The 18,869-nt window shown below is 43.3% G+C and overlaps 1 protein-coding gene across 9 annotated transcripts in view; it reads left to right on the plus strand.

Moving 5' to 3' along the window:
- Positions 1–18,869, plus strand: part of NPAS3 (neuronal PAS domain protein 3) — a 671,079-nt gene that overhangs the window by 516,148 nt on the left and 136,062 nt on the right. For 7 of the 9 annotated variants that reach the window (XM_089658666.1, XM_089658668.1, XM_089658667.1 and 4 more), the window contains one exon: positions 5,653–5,742. The exons of the other annotated variants lie outside the window; for them this stretch is intronic. In XM_089658666.1, the coding sequence (XP_089514792.1) occupies positions 5,653–5,742 (90 nt within the window). The remainder of the gene's footprint in view (positions 1–5,652; positions 5,743–18,869) is intronic. 9 annotated transcript variants of the gene reach the window in all.

An 18,869-nucleotide genomic window follows, 5' to 3' on the forward strand; every position in this document is an offset into this window, starting at 1 on the left:
CTATAAACACTATGCTGGCCTCTCTTTATGAAAATATGGGGCTTCCTGAATGTCATGTTGATCCAGTGGTTCCAATACTTAGTTGCTAGGACTGTGAAAGACTTCGGGCACCCAGGAGGGAAATGAAGAGATGCATGGCAGATCTTTGTGGTAAACTGTGGACATGGCAAAATTGCAAGTGGGAGGGGCTTAAAATTTAGTATTCTCACTCTGTACATGGAAACATATGCCTCGGTCCTTCCACCCTTAAAATGTGGTTACTTTGCTGCAAGTGAGAGTCTAACAGACAGTAACTTTATCCACTGCCAATGCCTAAGCTTTTCTGCACACAGCTTACCCTGAAGAAGAACTTCAATAATATATTCAGTGACCAGTCAGCAATCAGAAACTGTTGTACAATATAGCATAAAGAGTGCAGGGGCCAGGAGTATATAATATACTTAGGCCCCATTCACATCTGGGCATCTTGGAATCGTGTTGCCAGATTGTGCCACAACATGCATTTGGGAGCCATTCATTGTTACTGGCATCCCAAACCTGGTAAAGAAAACACTGAAAAAATATGCAAAAAATGAGCTATTCGAAAACACACTTGGCTCCACAAAAAAAGTACAGGAGTTACTTTGGTACATTTTTGGAGAAGAGGGCAGCCCTTTCAAGTGAATGGTGATGATTCAAAAATGCACAAAAAGTGTGAAAAACACAGCACTCCTACATTGCTAAAATGTGAACGGGGCCTCAGAGCGCAGTGGTAAGGCGTATGAAAATGTAAAACATGCTGTATATAGTGCAGTTTTCTTCTTTTTTGATGTTTGTTTTATCTGAGTGCAGAATTTATTTTATTTCCCATGCCGTATATAGTGCAGGATTGAAAAGTGCATAAAGCACAGAATACAGGACTTGGAACTGAATGGAGCGCAGGGGGCAGGAGTGCATTTTACACGGAATGCAGAAGCCAAGCATGCATAACGGGGTTGGGAGTACATATCACACAGAGTGCAGGCATCAGAAGTGAGTTACACTCACAGTGCAAGCGTCAGGAGTGCATAATACACAAAGTGCAGGGGTCATGAGTGTTTAATGCAGAGGTTGCAGGGGTCAGAAGTGCGTAATGTACTGAGTTCAGGGGTCAGGAGAGTGTCATGCAGAGAGTACAGGGGTCAGGAGGGTGTACCACAAAGGATACAGGAAAGAGGAGTGAGTAAAACACAGACTGCAGAGGTCAGGAGAGTGTAAAGCACAGTGTGAAGGCGTCAGGGTAATGTAATGCTGTAATGTAAAGAGTGGTGCCTGGCACTAGCGATGCCCACCGTCAGTGATCTTGCACAAGTTTGCAGATGTGGTCTTCCGATTTCACTTTGCAACAGTGACTTACAACCAGATTTACTAGATTTAATTTTCTGGCACATTGCATTCAAACAAAAATGCTGCAAGAAAGCATATACAATTCTGGATTTTTCCGTGCTTTTACGTGCAATTTTTTAAAAGTTTCTGACACAGTTTCCACAGTTTTCAATCAGGTATATAAACAGCCAGGCAGCTAGCATTTTTAGGAGAAATTCAATCCAAGTTTCATGGGAATTTGTGGCTGTAGAATAGTCAAATATCTAATTTCTGTTTTGGTAAGGGAACATGTATACGGGGCGGCACAGTGGCTTAGTGGTTAGCACGTCTGCCTTGCAGTAAATGGGTCATGGGTTCAGTTCCTGACCATGGCGCCTCCTGCATGGAGTTTACATGTTCTCCCTGTGCTTGCATGGGTTTCCTCCCACACTCCAAAGACATGATGGTAGGTTAATTGGATCCTGTCTAAATTGGCCCTAATATGTGTATGTAAGTTAGGGACCTTAGATTGTACACCCCTTGAGGGTTAGGGCCTATTGTGAATGTTCAATATATATGTAAAGTGCTGTGTAAATATATAAGTACCTGAAATAAATAAATGTATATGCTCAGCATAGCTGCCTTGCATACACTCATTTGTTTGTATTAGTGTTCCAGTTCCTTTAAGACATAACTGTAATTGTATTTCTTGCTGGAAAACCATGGGGCCCAGGATGGCAGCACTGAAGTTGATGATAGAAGTCTTTTGCTGTTATCATACCAGAATATAACCCTGCAGGTTGACTGCACAGAAACACAGCCATACATGGCGGGAGGTGACAACATGCTACCTTCATTGTAGCCTGCACTGTGTCTGCACTCTTATAAGATTGTTTTTTAATAATATTTTTTATTTTTTTTTTTCTCAGTGCTGATTTTTATCAGGAGTGAAAAAAAAATTGCCAAACAGCTTCCTGCCCCCCATGCTGCCCCTTCTTCCAGTCCGCAGATAGATTAAGGCAGCCGCTCCCCCTGTCTGCTGCTTACCTACACATTACTGGTCAGTACAGCCACCCAAGGTGACTGTTATCACTTAATTAAATCCTTGCACGCTGAGATGAAAAAACAACAGTGCTCATTCATTCATAACCTGAGGAGAGAGGCCTGTCCTCCCTCCCTCTCTCTGCCTTATTCCTCCATTCCCTCCCTCCATTTCTGCCTATCCCTTGCCAATTCTCTTTCTACCTCTTATTTCAGTCTGGCAGGGAACCCTCTGCAAGCTTTTAGTTCTGAAGAGATCATGTGGCATCTCTGGTCTCTTTCTTTCCAAGTTCTGATCTGCTTTTCTTGCCTCTATTGCACTATTGTTTTTTTTTTTTTTTATGCCTTTACTATTTCCTTTTATGTTTATTTTTTTAATTATATCGGTTAGTCTCTTCTTGCCATTGAGATTTTTTGTTGTTGTTGTATCTGAATTTCTCTTCCTTGTGGATCTTTCCCTTTTCTGCTGTATTTTAGGGTTGCTCAGCTCTGATATTTTCTCTGTTCATTTTCCGAAAACAAGTTGCTGCACTTTTCAGTATAAGCCTTTTGTAAATGAATTATTAATTGGCTGGTAATGCATGGTTCTTTTTACCTCCAACATATAAAAAGGCATGCACCTTTCTATACCTGTAACAGGTGCCATAAGACATCAGAGAAGCTGCACAGCATCCACTAGGGGGCACACGCGTCCTCTTTTTCATCACTTCAGCCCTGTGTTGTCCTGTCTGTCTGTTGCTGTTTGGATCATGGGTAAAGTGCTTTCTGATGATTAGCAAATACAAAACACTGAACACATGAATATATGTTTCCAGAGGTGCCTTTTATTGCATACCTCACTATTCTGACTGTAGCTTTTAACAATAATCTATACTTTGGCCAATCACCATATAATATTGTCAGAATTTGTGTTGGATAACCTGTATGGGTACGATGGCAGCCCTTTTGGCAGTTTCATACCGCCTGCCTTATCCATAGAGGTAGAATCATGCATTGATTTGAACTATCTGTATTGCTAATCCTTTAAGTTGGTTTTTTTTGTAATCCAGTTGGGTTTTCAGCGTCTCTAGGAAGATCTTTGGGGGCCACAAACTCATAAGGTCACACAATTATCGTTAACAACCTGCAATGAGCAGTTGTATGGGGGCCACACAGCATGTCATGCGAAAAGGTTGTCTCTAAACACTAGATCACAATGCCTGCTAGGCAGATGAGAAGTGGACCTGAACTCAAAAAGTGTTGATTTTATGTTATCAGGAGCATTTAGGAGTGCAGTACTCTGAAAATGTATCTTTGTCTTGAAAGTCTCCTGGAGAGAAGCATTGTACTTCATAGTATGTGATTGTGCCCAGGCACTCCTGTGTCTTCAGGCCTATAGGTGTATATCTGCAGTGTGAAATCTAAGCCACTGCTGCCTCTGACTGCTAGTCTCAGGTGAATTGGAGTGAGATTTGGTGACATCACTACTGTTCTCCTTGCTGGAGGCTCTGACATGAGGAAGCAAAGCCCTGCTTTTTTTCCCAAGATGGCTGCCTCCATGCAGAGACACAGAGACAAATGTATCTTTGTCTTGAAAGTCTCCTGGAGAGAAGCATTGTACTTCATAGTATGTGATTGTACCCAGGCACTCCTGTGTCTTCAGGCCTTTAGGTGTATATCTGCAGTGTGAAATCTAAGCCACTGCTGCCTCTGACTGCTAGTCTCAGGTGAATTGGAGTGAGATTTGGTGACATCACTACTGTTCTCCTTGCTGGAGGCTCTGACATGAGGAAGCAAAGCCCTGCTTTTTTTCCCAAGATGGCTGCCTCCATGCAGAGACACAGAGACAAATGTATCTTTGTCTTGAAAGTCTCCTGGAGAGAAGCATTGTACTTCATAGTATGTGATTGTACCCAGGCACTCCTGTGTCTTCAGGCCTTTAGGTGTATATCTGCAGTGTGAAATCTAAGCCACTGCTGCCTCTGACTGCTAGTCTCAGGTGAATTGGAGTGAGATTTGGTGACATCACTACTGTTCTCCTTGCTGGAGGCTCTGACATGAGGAAACAAAGCCCTGCTTTTTTTCCCAAGATGCAGAGACCCATTTTCCTATGCAGAGACCCAGTGCAGAACAAGGTATGGTAAGTAAAGGGACCTGCTATAATATATGTGGGACTGACTGCCACTGACAATTTGAGCATTCCCAGCAGCCTTCTGGAAGTAATCCTTAGCAGTAACCACACTGGCCCAATTTAACTTAATAAAATCAGTTTTCTCTGGAGACTAGCTTTGAAGTGCTTCTAAAACCTAAACTTTTTTTACCTTAAAAATATTTAAGCATGAGTATTGCCCTCTCACCCCCCCCTTTTACTTACCTGAACCCTTACTTGATACAGTGCTGTGCCCATATGCAGCTCTTTTTTTCCCTCACTTCCAGGTCTCTTGGGCTTTGCTGAAGCAGCAGGAGCCATTGGCTCCTGCTGCTGTCAATCAAAGACAGTGATGGGGCGGGGCTGAGTCCTGCTATCTGTGTCAGTAGATGCAGACAGTGAGGGAGCGAGCCCACATGAGTGCCCCCATAGAAAGTGGCTTTCTATGGGAGCATACATGGGAGGGGAAGAAACAGGAGAGCCGTCGGGGGATCTGAGAAGAGCAGGATCGGGACCACTCTGTGTTCCATTGCACAGAGCAGGTAAGGTATATATACCTGTTTGTTAATTTAGCATTTACAATCACTTTAAGCCAAAGGTTAAGAACAAAAGTCATATAGCAAGCATGTTCAGTAGGGGTCCTGCAATGGCAGCCACTGTATCTCTCTTACAGGTCTACTGTTCTATTTTAATGGAAATCAAAGATGGAATATTTTTGCATGTTTTGTGCACATTATTCCCAAATTTCTATAATGTAGTAACCAATAACCTTCTTTTCTATGAGTTACTTTTGTTTGACTCCAGAGCCGGTCGCAGTGCCATGTGAAGGGGAAGCATCTATGGTCATGCCCTCCTCTGTATGTCAGTGTGCAGCTTGTGCTCCCTCCACTGACTCTGTTGAGAACTGTCTATAATGCCACATTTTACCAATACAAGAATGAAATGTGAACTGTCTCTGTATGTGTCTCTGCTTTTCCCGTTGCCTGTCTTCCCCTTTCTGTGTCCCTGTCTTCTTTCCTTGTTGTAGTTCTCTCTGCTCATAGCGATTCTGTGTTCACGATTCCTCTGTTATTTTATTGTCTCCTTGTTTGCACTTGGCTGTCTCCTGTTCTCCTCCCTGCCTCTCTGTTTGTGACTGTCTCTTGTTCTTTTCCCTGCAGTCTCTGGACGGCTTTGTATTTGCACTAAATCAAGAAGGAAAATTTTTGTACATTTCGGAGACTGTGTCCATCTACCTTGGCTTGTCTCAGGTGAGTGTCGCTCATCTGTTCCTCATACTAAAAAAGCCACTAATCCTGTTTTAAACTGGTTACATGGGAGCTGCCTAGTAAAAAGAGGACAAGAGGTGGAAATGTCAGCCAATCAAGTTTCATCTCTTAAAGTTGAGTTACAGGAATGACCTTTTTTAAAACATACATTGGTCCAGATTGGTTACATCTAATTCTTCATATCTCACATCTAGAGGGCTGCTGGAGATGCAGAAATTCGCTGTAGTAGCCTGTACTACATACAGTCAGTGCTGGTCTCTTATGGGTGCTGCTTGAGCCCCTTGCCTTCTGCATACTGGACACAAGGAGTCACTCAGCACCTCCTCCATTCAGAGAATGTCTTATACTTTTCAGTGAATACAAGGTGATCTCTGATTGTACAAAGCAGAGAGGAGGGGCATGGTCTTTGCCACTTCCAATGAAAGAACGCTTTGTATTCATTGAAAAAAAATACAAGACTTTCTTTAAATGGCGGACGTCCTGAGCAAGTGATTCCCCGTGTTCATTAAAAAAATGGAAGGTCATTCGGGGAACTCCTGGAAGAGAGCAGCACAGACTGTATAGCACAGGCGAATTTCTGCATCCCAACCCGCCCTCCGGATTTAAGCTATGATGATTTAGATGTAACCAAGCTGGGCCAATGTTAGTAAAAAAAAAAAAACACCTGGAGTTCAGCTTTTAAATCAAAGGAAATAATCTGATTGGTCGCTGTACACAACGGCACCATGTTTGCTTTGGCTTTCTTTGCTCTAAGTTTTGTCAAATCAAAATGTTTTACTGAGCCCCCTTAGGAAACATATACATAACATGCACTTACAGAGTCTCTATCACTGGTACGTTTTTAGGCTTCTTCAGTATAAACTGCAAGGTGCTAAATGATCATAGAAGCCAGTTAGTCAGGCCAGCACAGTATTAATTCCCACTGATGTTATTGAAATGTGCTTGACATTATAAACTCTACACTGCTTTGATCACCAAACCCATAAAGGTAGATATTCTAGTATGCAATCCTACATTTCCTATAGAATCCAGACCTTACATTATTTAATAGAAACACAATGGGCTACTATACATATTCAAGTAGTTGCTGTGTAATGTTCATTTAATACAAGGGTCCTCAAACTTGACTGTCCTTCAGACTTTAGGGGGGCCAGGTTGTGACCAGTGGAAGTAGAAAATGTCCTGTGTCAGTAGGAGTAAACAATGACACATCTTGGGGGGGAATAATGTTCTGTCATTGGTATCAGTGGGAGGAATAGTGCCCCATAATTGGTATCAGTGAGAGGAATAGTGCCCCATCATTGGTGCCAGTGGGAGGAATAGTGCCCCATAATTGGTATCAGTGGGAGGAATAGTGCCCCATCATTGGTGCCAGTGGGAGGAATAGTGCCCCATCATTGGTGCCAGTGGGAGGAATAGTGCCCCATCATTGGTGCCAGTGGGAGGAATAGTGCCCCATCATTGGTATCAGTAGGAGGAATAGTGCCCCATCATTGGTATCAGTAGGAGGAATAGTGCCCCATCATTGGTATCAGTAGGAAGAATAGTGCCCCAAGAGCCGTATAAAGGCTCCATTGAGGGACAGAAACAGTATTTGAGTTCGCCACAATTCCATATGTGTAATTGATCACATTCTGGGGTGTTAAACCTGAAACAAACCTGTAACCTAAAACTTAAGAGAAGCTTCACATCAAGGTTTCTCAACCAGGATTCCTTGGAACTCTAGGGTTCCTTCAGTGGTTTCTAGGGGTTCCATCAGCAATAAGAGATTTCTGCTTCTCAGATGAGTAACCACTGACACTAGTGACCTTTTCAGCTATCTCGAAGGGGGGATTCTTCCCAAATACCACAAATGTAAGAAGCATTCTTCCCACTAACCATCACACTAATGTGCTGTAAGCTGTAAATATAATAATATTAGCAGGGGACAAAAAGTTTCTCCAAGAGTTCCTCTATGTTAAAAAAAGGTTGAAAAAGGCTGTTTTACATCCCGACTTCTCTGCTGTGAATGTCCTCTTTTTACCAGACAACATTATTAGAGGCCCATATACTTTATACCAAGTTTACACCTAGTGCAATGTTGATACACCTACACACAGATTATGGATGATGTTCTCAATACGTAGTATGCCAGTGTGGGACAATATTTGCATTGTATGCTTTCAGCCTCATTGATGAGGTTTTCTACTCTAAATAAAGTGGACCACTCTATCAGGTACTTTTAGTAACAATGGGGCAGGGGGGTACCACTTGCACCTGTCTTGTACCCAACAGAAAGACCCCATCCAGGTGTAGTTTAATTGCTGGTCCAGTGCCCATCGGTCCATATAAATTGCACACATAAAATAAATGAATCTGGATACCAGCTTCCTGTCAAATCAAAGCTGGGATTACGGCTCTTGTTTCTGAGTAAGCCGGGAAAAATGTGTAATTACATTGGGGGTTCACTACAGGGGATCTACTTTTAGCCAAACATAGAAATCCTCTTTTCAAAAGTCTTTATGAAGGATATGTATGTGTCTGCTAAATGTGTTGAGTACACACGATCAGCACCTTAGTATATGTGTGACACCCTTATTGTCCTGCCCTTTGTGTATCATTGTTGTGTTTCTGTGGCTACCCCTTAGTACTTAGCAGACAAGTGCCGAGGCTGTTGGCGGTACCTGCGATTATTTGTAACATTTACCTTCTCTCGGTGGTTTTGTGCTCTTTGCCTGCTGTGACCTGGGAGAGGGCAGTCAAGTGTCCCTGTTGTCTCTAGGGTCCCATTAGCCGCTAATCCAGGGCCAGGTGTGTGCCATGGGATCTGACACCGTCACCATGTCTGCTCACCTCTCCCATTAAATAAAGTGTGATAGAGCAATGCCTGCAGTGCATTTTAATATGGTTATGATGAGGAAATGGGAGCCAACTCACCTGATTTCCCCGAATGTAACTTCTTCCAGAAGGGGCAGGACATCTGTCTCTAACTGCAGGAACAATGAGAATTCAGTCAAATATTTGGAAAACATGTCAACTCTCTCTGCCTGCTTGAATTATCATTGTACATAATTGCTGCTTGGTGTTTTTCCATTAACTCTATTGCGTTGACACACTACGGAGTGCTCTGGGGTATTGTTCTGTAGAGAAATAAAAACATTCTTCAATTAGGTGTTGTGAAGAGCAGTACAGCACTTTGGGAAGATGCGTGCATGAATGGCAACATGGCAGTCAGGTTTTCTGGAAGGTAATTAAAAGTGCAGTTATGTCATGTGAGCTGTAATAACCAACACAGCAAAGTGATCCTGAATGTCATAGAAGTGAACAGTGATGATCACCTATTCTACAATGTGATGGTGAAGAACTCATAACCCTGCAGTATCATGGTATCAGTGTAGCGATGGCAAGGATATAATGCAGTAATATGAGAGTAAAAAGAATATAATCCAGCAATGTGATAGTAAAAAGAACATAATCCAGCAATGTGATAGTAAAAAGAACATAATCCAGCAATGTGATAGTAAAAAGAATATAATCCAGCAATGTGATAGTAAAAAGAATATAATCCAGCAATGTGATAGTAAAAATAATATAATCCAGCAATGTGATAGTAAAAAGAATATAATCCAGCAGTGTAGTAGTAAAAATATAATCCAGCAATGTGATAGTAAAAAGAATATAATCCAGCAATGTAGTAGTAAAAATATAATCCAGCAATGTGATAGTAAAAAAAAATAATCCAGCAATGTGATAGTAAAAAGAACATAATCCAGCAATGTGATAGTAAAAAGAACATAATCCAGCAATGTGATAGTAAAAAGAATATAACCCAGCAATGTGATAGTAAAAAGAATATAACCCAGCAATGTGATAGTAAAAAGAATATAATCCAGCAATGTGATAATAAAAAGAATATAATCCAGCAATGTGATAATAAAAAGAACATAATCCAGCAATGTGATAGTAAAAAGAACATAATCCAGCAATGTGATAGTAAAAAGAACATAATCCAGCAATGTGATAGTAAAAAGAACATAATCCAGCAATGTGATAGTAAAAAGAACTGTTTTGTTTACTAACAGTTCTCCTCCCTGTCAGCTCAGGCACACTGCTTTGGATGGCTGTGCACAGCACAGCCATCTAAAGCAGTGTGCTTACAGTGAAGCACACTGACACAGCCCCCTGTGTAAAACGCTCCCAGCACACAATTAATCCTTTGATTGCCCCTCATGTTAACCTCTTCTTGCCCAGTGACATTAGAACAGTGACACCGGGTCCCGGCCGGTGATAACCCGCCGGCGCCCGGTAATTACCGAGCATCTCCAACAGAGAGGAGGACTGCTTTGTTTACTAACAGTCCTCCTCCCTGTCAGCTCGGACACACTGTTCTGGATGACTGGATGGCCATCCAAAGCAGTGTGCTTACAGTGAAGCACCAACACACTGCTCCCCAGTAAAACACACCCTGCACACAGTTAACCCTTTGGTCACACCTCATGTTAACCCCTTCCTGCCCAGTGCCATTAGTACAGTGTCAGTGCTTTTTTTTAGTCAGTTCCCCCCCAGTGTCAGAATACCCGCTACAGTCCCTCTATAAGTCGCTGATCGACGCCATAAAAAAAATCCCAGTATCTATACCACCATTTGTAAATGTTATAACTTTCATGTGAACCAATTAATGTACACGTATTGGGATTATTTTTTGGAAAAGACATGTAGCAGAATACATTTTGGTGTAAATTTATGATGAAATTTGATTTTTAAAATTTTTTTACTGGACATGTTTAATAGCAAAAAGTCCAAAATATTGTTTTTTTTTCTCAAAATTGTCAGTCTTTTTTATAGTGCAAAAAAAAAACCTCACAGGCGAAAGAAAGCTCAATTTGTGGGAAAAAAAGGACCTAAATTTCATTTGGGTGCAGCGTCGCATGACCGCTCAATTGTCAGTTAAAGTAACGCACTGCTGTAACACAAAAAATGGTCTGGTCAGGAAGGGGGGTAAATCCTTAGGAGGGCAAGTGGTTAAAGGATAAGTTCACTTAAAAAAATAATAATAATAAATGTGCATTTTTTTTCAAGTAAAAAAATGTGCATTTACTCATTTTTTTAGAAGCCTGGAAAGCATATGGCACCAGCGATGAGCAGGACTCCTACAGGATGTCAGTTTAATCTGTCTGCCCTTACCTCGTACAAGCAGGCAGTTTCACACTGGCAGTAAGAATCAATGAACTACCAGAGCGCTCAACAGTGCCATGGTGGTTCATTGAGAACTACAAGCCAACAACTGTAAAGGATGTTGGAACTTGTAGTTTTCCCATTCACAGTGTACTGTGAGTGAATGATATGGCCGGGCAGGCGGAGAAGATCCCCCGCTAGCTGTCACAATTATACTCTGAAAATGGGTGTAACATGTTATGAAAGGTGAACTTATCCTTTAAATCAAAGTCCATTTATACTCTTGTAAAAAGAACTTCCACCATCCAGTAGATCCCTGTAGTATAACGAAAACACTGAGTGCCTCCACCCTAATCAAATGCACACTCACCAGACCATAAGCTGTAATAAGTCCAGCAGACACAGCATGTTTCTCAGGCATAGATCCTCCCCAGGTGTATGCACTTCCACTCTGAATCAAATGCACACTCACCAGACCATAAGCTGTAATAAGTCCAGCAGACACAGCATGTTTCTCAGGCATAGATCCTCCTCAGGTGTATGCATTTCCACTCTGAATCAAATGTACACTCACCAGACCATAAGCTGTAATAAGTCCAGCAGACACAGCATGTTTCTCAGGCATAGATCCTCCCCAGGTGTATGCACTTCCACTCTGAATCAAATGCACACTCACCAGACCATCAGCTGTAATAAGTCCAGCAGACACAGCATGTTTCTCAGGCATAGATCCTCCTCAGGTGTATGCACTTCCACTCTGAATCAAATGTACACTCACCAGACCATAAGCTGTAATAAGTCCAGCAGACACAGCATGTTTCTCAGACATAGATCCTCCCCAGGTGTATGCACTTCCACTCTGAATCAAATGCACACTCACCAGACCATCAGCTGTAATAAGTCCAGCAGACACAGCATGTTTCTCAGGCATAGATCCTCCCCAGGTGTATACACATGGGGAGTAGCTGAGGAGGAATATTATATCACCTGGGGAGGATTATTACAGTTTATGGTCTGGTGAGTGTACATTTGATTCAGAGTGGAAGTGCATACACCTGGGGAGGATCTGTGCCTGAGAAACATGCTGTGTCTGCTGTATTTTTTACAGTTTATGGTCTGGTGAGTGTGCATTTGATTAAGGTGGAGGCACTCAGTGTTTTCGTTATACTACAGGGATCTACTGGATGGTGGAAGTTCTTTTTACAAGATTATAAATGGACTTTGATTTAAAGGATAAGTTCACCTTTCATCTTTCGTAACATGTTACACCCATTTTCAGAGTATAATTGTGACAGCTAGCGGGGGATCTTCTCACTCAGTGTTTTCATTACACTACAAGGATCTACTGGATGGTGGAAGATCTTTTTTAACTGAGTATGTATGGACTTTGAATCAACAGAAACCTCACGTTTGGCACAGTGAACATCGTATACATATTTATGTATTTATATTTGTAAGTTTTTGTAATATTCACTGGCACTGCATCATTTGACAATATTGAAAATTCGAGGCAGTAATCCAGCAATGACAAAAAAGCATGAGCAAATGAATGCTGAAACTCCTGCACTGGACGATGAGCTCCGCAATGTCAGTAACCCCACATGGAGCACTTTTTGGGAATGCAAGCCTTCAGCCCTCAACGGACCAGGGAAATCCAAAGAAGCTGTGTGCAAAGAAACAAACAGAAAGAGCACGGGCCTAGCGCATTACCTTCTAAAAATGAGATGTATTGAATAAAAAGTAGTATACTCACAAAGGAATAAAATGAAAGGCACATCACAAAAAAGACAGCATGGTCCAATCTCCCTAGATGGTGGCTGTTGGGAGACTGTAGGCCTCCAAATTTCTGACATGTTTCGAGGCAGAACCTCTTCCTCAGAGCCTCACATTTTTAGAAGGTGCACGAGGCCTGTGTGCCCTCTGTTTGTTTCTTTGCACACAGTAATCCAGCAATGTGGTGATATGAAGGTTGTAATTCAACAATGTGATCATATGGAGGGTGTAATCCAGCAATGTGGTGATATGGAGGGTGTAATCCAGAAATGTGATAATATGGAGGGTGTAATCCAGAAATGTGATAATATGGAGGGTGTAATCCAGCAATGTTATAATATAGAGGTTGTTCTCCAGCAATGTGATAATATGGAGGGAGTAATCCAGCAATGTGGTGATATGGAGGGTGTAATCCAGCAATGTGGTGATATGGAGGGTGTAATCCAGCAATGTGATAATATGGAGGGTGTAATCCAGCAATGTGGTGATATGGAGGGTGTAATCCAGCAATGTGATAATATGGAGGTTGTTCTCCAGCAATGTGATAATATGGAGGGTGTAAACCAGAAATGTGATAATATGGAGGGTGTAATCCAGAAATGTGATAATATGGAGGGTGTAATCCAGCAATGTGATAATATGGAGGGTGTAATCCAGCAATGTGATTATATGGAGGTTGTAATCCAGCAATGTTATAATATGGAGGTTGTTCTCCAGCAATGTGATAATATGGAGGGTGTAATCCAGAAATGTGATAATATGGAGGGAGTAATCCAGAAATGTGATAATATGGAGGGAGTAATCCAGAAATGTGATAATATGGAGGTTGTAATCCAGCAATGTGATAATATGGAGGGTGTAATCCAGAAATGTGATAATATGGAGGGAGTAATCCAGAAAAGTGATAATATGGAGGTTGTAATCCAGCAATGTGATAAAATGGAGGGTGTAATCCAGCAATGTGATAATATGGAGGGTGTAATCCAGCAATGTGATAATATGGAGGGTGTAATCCAGCAATGTGATAATATGGAGAGTGTAATCCAGCAATGTGATAATATGGAGGTTGTTCTCCAGCAATGTTGTACCATAGAGCTTGTAATGCAGTGCTGTGTTGATCATAAGGAAATAATTCAGTAAAGTAATAGAGAGGGTAACATTCAGCAATTAAATGCCTAGATGGTTATAATCCATTGATTTGATGGGGAACAGAATTTAATATGCACCGGGCCTTTATTGGCACTTTTTGTTTACAATCAGTTTTGTTCTATAAAAATACTTAGAACCCCCAAACATTATATATTTTTTAAAGCAGAGGCCCCGGAGAATAAATTGGTGGGTTTTTCAATTTTTTATGTCACACGGTTTTTCAAACACAATTTTTTGGGAGAAAATACGTTTTTTTTATTTTTAATAGCAAGGCTACTGTATGAATGATAAAATCCAAAAACATGGCTGAAAATAATTACTAAACCAATATTGGGATTAAAAAAAATGTGTATAAACTCTGCTGAGCCATGTGATTGGTAATTGGTGTGGTCGTAAGTAGTGTAGTTCAGCGATGTGATAACAGATTTAGTACCCAGTGCCGAGGCAAAGATCAGCTGTTGTCTAGTCATTTGTTAGTGAATAGATTAAAATCTGGTCATGTGATAGTGACATATAGCAATCAGATTAGAATCCAGTGATATGATAGGGAGCAGTCTATTGCCCAGTCATATGTTAGCAAGCAGTTTACACTCCAGGTTTGTGGCTCTCAGCAGAATATAATCCAGAGAGGTTATGTTAGACAAATGGTGCATCAGTGAATGGGTCGGCTCCTACTTCTTTAACGTTGTGGATCATTCAGTTGCACAGTTTCAGTTGTAAAAATCGATGTAGCAGAGTAAAGGATTTTAATCAAGTAGTTTGTCCATCAACAGCAGATACAAACTATGTACTACAGATGCTCACTTTACCATACAGATGTCACCGGCATTGTTTATACACTGGAAGGCAGTGCATGCTTAAAATAGCACCATTTATATGGCATGTTCTGCTATGGTCAGGGGCGGACTGACCATTTGGAAACTCAGGCAGTGCCCGAGGGGCAAGTAGGGGGCCCCATGAGATGCCCCTAGTACCTTTTTCATAGGCTTTTTTGAGTTTGGGCAAGGACACAGGGGCCACATGATCCCCTATTGCCCGGGGGCCCCATGAGTTGTCAGTCCGCCCCTGGCTATAGTATATTCTGGAAGTGCATTATGGGAATATGCATGTGTTATGGTTTACATTGGGAAACCCTGGAGGCCATTGGTGGTATTACATTATTAGTCCTTTGACAGCATTTACTTACTGCAACAGGCTATATCATTGTATTATGTTGTGTTGTATGATGCTGCCTAGCCTGCAATACCCATGTTGTGCAGTCTATATTATCCAAGAGTTCTTAACCTACGCTTTCCAATGACACACAATCTGGGATAGTCAGGTGCCATTCATAGCTAACACCTTGTGCTCTATAGGGAATGCGTGGCTCGTACTTAAAGAATTGAGCTCTGTCATTTCAAAGCCATTGTTTCTAATTTTTTGGGACTCATTAATGACTGGCATAGTACCACTGCATTGGTGTAAGGCCAATGTGGTGCCAATATTTAAAAAGGGGTCAAAATCTTTACCAAGTAATTATAGACCTGTTAGTTTCACTTCTATAGTTGGGAAGATACTGGAGAGTTTAATAAAAGACCACTTTTTTTTAATGGTTGGAACTGGATGGACTTTTGGCTTTTTTCAGCCAGACTAACTATGTAACTATATACTATACAGCTGGCCTTTGTGCAATCATGACTATAACAGGTCCGCAAGACATTAAAGTATAAATGTAACCCAAGTTAATACTATGAAATCCCCTCTGTGTTCCAGATGTCTTGTGTGCCCACCATACAAAGATACACGTAAGAAACCTGTTGTGAGAGAGATATGTGGACTGTCACTGCTGACAATGCTTCCCGCCTGGCTGCAGTGACCGCAGTTTAAATAATCTCAGTACTTTAACAATAATCTTGTTTATTTCTGATTTCCAGGCAGGCATCTAAATCCATAGTTGAAATACACATGTGAACTGACCTATCTAACAAAGGATTTATACTTCTGTCCAATCTCTAGTGTGATTCATACACCTCTGCCAGACAGCACAGCCAGGAGGGTGAGACTGCTTTCTCTGTGACAGTTTAGAAATACAGGGGTGTCACCTCCTCTCCTGCAGCCAGCTGACTCAATAATGAAGAAGGAGCAACCTGCTGATAATTTATTAATTCAGTTCACTGTGCTCGCCTCCTGTCAGTGTGTTACCTGTAGCAGAGTATATCTGAGGAGAGGAGTCTCATATCTAGATATATTTAAAGTATAGTTCATTATTTGTAAGGAATAAGCATCTGCATTATATTCTTTTTTTATTGCTTTCTAGGGCTTTGAAGTAGTATTATGGCCTCCCTAAAAAAAAACGGTTGCAGCACTGAAGCTGTTGGCACTGACCATATGCAAATATGCCGTCTCTCGGCGGCTGGGCCTTGACACCAAGAGGTTGCATAATTGCGTACCCCAAAAAAAAAACACGTGTCGAGAGCATTTACCCCCGGCGCCTCCTTTCCGATCATGTGACCGCTGTGACAGCCCATCATGGCGGTCACATGACCCTAAACCCCCCCCTCCCGCCTCCCGGTGTCACAAACCCCTTAAGGCTAGGTACACATCTGTGCGGGTAGTTCTGTTGCGGATCTGCACGAATATCCGTGCAGCCGCACCACCCGCACAGAGAAATGCAGACCCGTGGGCGGGCGCCATTAGTTCTAATGGCACGCCGCCCGCTCTGGAAAACGCAACCTTACTGGGGACCGAGGTGCCCAAGCAGGCTGCGTTTTCAGAAGAAGTGCAGGGACTTCTTCCCTACGGGGCACGGGAGTTCATTCAAATGAATGGGCTCTTGTGCCTGCCCAAAACGTGGCCCGCACGGCCGCATATATGTGAACCATGGCTAAAGGGCCGGAAGGTGCAGGTGCCAATGGGTTAATTATAAGTGCATTAGCATTTATAGCTATCCTCTAAAGCAGTGGTTCCCAACCTTTCTAATGCCGTGACCCCTTAATACAGTTCCTCATGTTGTGGTGACCCCCAACCATAAAATTATTTTCGTTGCTACTTCATAACTGTAATTTTGCAGTGGGAGGACTAGCGCCCCATCACTGATGTCAGTGGGATGAATAGTGTCCCATCGTTGGTATCAGTGGGAGGAATAGTGTCCCATCATTGGTGTCAGTGGGAGGAATAGTGTCCCATCATTGGTGTCAGTGGGAGGAATAGTGCCCCATCATTGGTGTCAGTGGGAGGAATAGTGTCCCATCATTGGTATCAGTGGGAGGAATAGTGTCCCATCATTGGTGTCAGTGGGAGGAATAGTGTCCCATCATTGGTGTCAGTGGGAGGAATAGTGCCCCATCATTGGTGTCAGTGGGAGGAATAGTGTTCCATCATTGGTGTCAGTGGGAGGAATAGTGCCCAATCATTGGCGTCAGTGGGAGGAATAGTGCCCAATCATTGGCGTCAGTGGGAGGAATAGTGCCCAATCATTGGCGTCAGTGGGAGGAATAGTGTCCCATCATTGGCGTCAGTGGGAGGAATAGTGCCCCATCATTGGCGTCAGTGGGAGGAATAGTGTCCCATCATTGGTATCAGTGGGAGGAATAGTGTCCCATCATTGGTGTCAGTGGGAGGAATAGTGTCCCATCATTGGTGTCAGTGGGAGGAATAGTGCCCCATCATTGGTATCAGTGGGAGAAATGGTGCCCCATCATTGGTATCAGTGGGAGGAATAGTGCCCCATCATTGGTGTCAGTGGGAGGAATAGTGCCCCATCATTGGTGTCAGTGGGAGGAATAGTGCCCCATCATTGGTGTCAGTGGGAGGAATAGTGCCCCATCATTGGTGTCAGTGGGAGGAATAGTGCCCCATCATTGGTGTCAGTGGGAGGAATAGTGCCCCATCATTGGTGTCAGTGGGAGGAATAGTGCCCCATCATTGGTATCAGTGGGAGGAATAGTGCCCCATCATTGGTGTCAGTGGGAGGAATAGTGCCCCATCATTGGTGTCAGTGGGAGGAATAGTGCCCCATCATTAGTATCAGTGGGAGGAATAGTGCCCCATCATTGGTGTCAGTGGGAGGAATAGTGCCCCATCATTGGTGTCAGTGGGAGGAATAGTGCTCCATCATTGGTGTCAGTGGGAGGAATAGTGCCCCATCATTGGTGTCAGTGGGAGGAATAGTGCCCCATCATTGGTGTCAGTGGGAGGAATAGTGCCCCATCATTGGTGTCAGTGGGAAGAATAGTGCCCCATCATTGGCGTCAGTGGGAGGAATAGTGCCCCATCATTGGTGTCAGTGGGAGGAATAGTGCCCCATTGTGGGTGTCAGTGGGAGGAATAGTGCCCCATTGTGGGTGTCAGTGGGAGGAATAGTGCCCCATCGTTGGTGTCAGTGGGGGGAGGAATAGTGCCCCATCGTTGGTGTCAGTGGGGGGAGGAATAGTGCCCCATCGTTGGTGTCAGTGGGGGGAGGAATAGTGCCCCATCGTTGGTGTCAGTGGGGGGAGGAATAGTGCCCCATCGTTGGTGTCAGTGGGGGGGAGGAATAGTGCCCCATCGTTGGTATTAGTGACACAAATGATGGGGCCCTATCCCTCCCACTGACACCAATGATACTTACCTTGCTGACTCCTGCTCCAGCCTGGGCTCGCTCTCTCCCTCTCCCATCTACAGGCAGCATACCTGGCTGCAGCAGCAAAATTTGCACTTACCTGTCAGCTGTCTTCCTTCTCTGGCCTCTCTCTTCACTCGTTCCTGCAGCTCCCTCGATCTTCTTCGATCTCCGCGCGCTGCCGCTCGGCTCCTCCTCTCCAAGCTCCACCTTCTCGCCGGTGATTGGCCGCCTGTGTGCCTCTCCTGAGCTACAGTTCCGGTGACCAATCAGCGGCGAGGAGGCGGTGACAGGGGCAGCATATCATCCCGCCCACACATCGCCGGAGACAGGAGCGGCGTCTCGGTTCCTAAGACCATCGGAAATATGTGTTTTCCGATGGTCTTAGGCGACCCCTGGGAAATGGTCGTTCGACCCCCAAAGGGGTCGCGACCCCCAGGTTGAGAACCGCTGC

The sequence above is a fragment of the Staurois parvus genome, unplaced genomic scaffold (genome assembly GCF_062004578.1).
Source record: "Staurois parvus isolate SC_StPar_1 unplaced genomic scaffold, SC_StPar_1.0 ptg001089l, whole genome shotgun sequence".
NCBI classification, from domain to species: Eukaryota; Metazoa; Chordata; class Amphibia; order Anura; family Ranidae; genus Staurois; species Staurois parvus.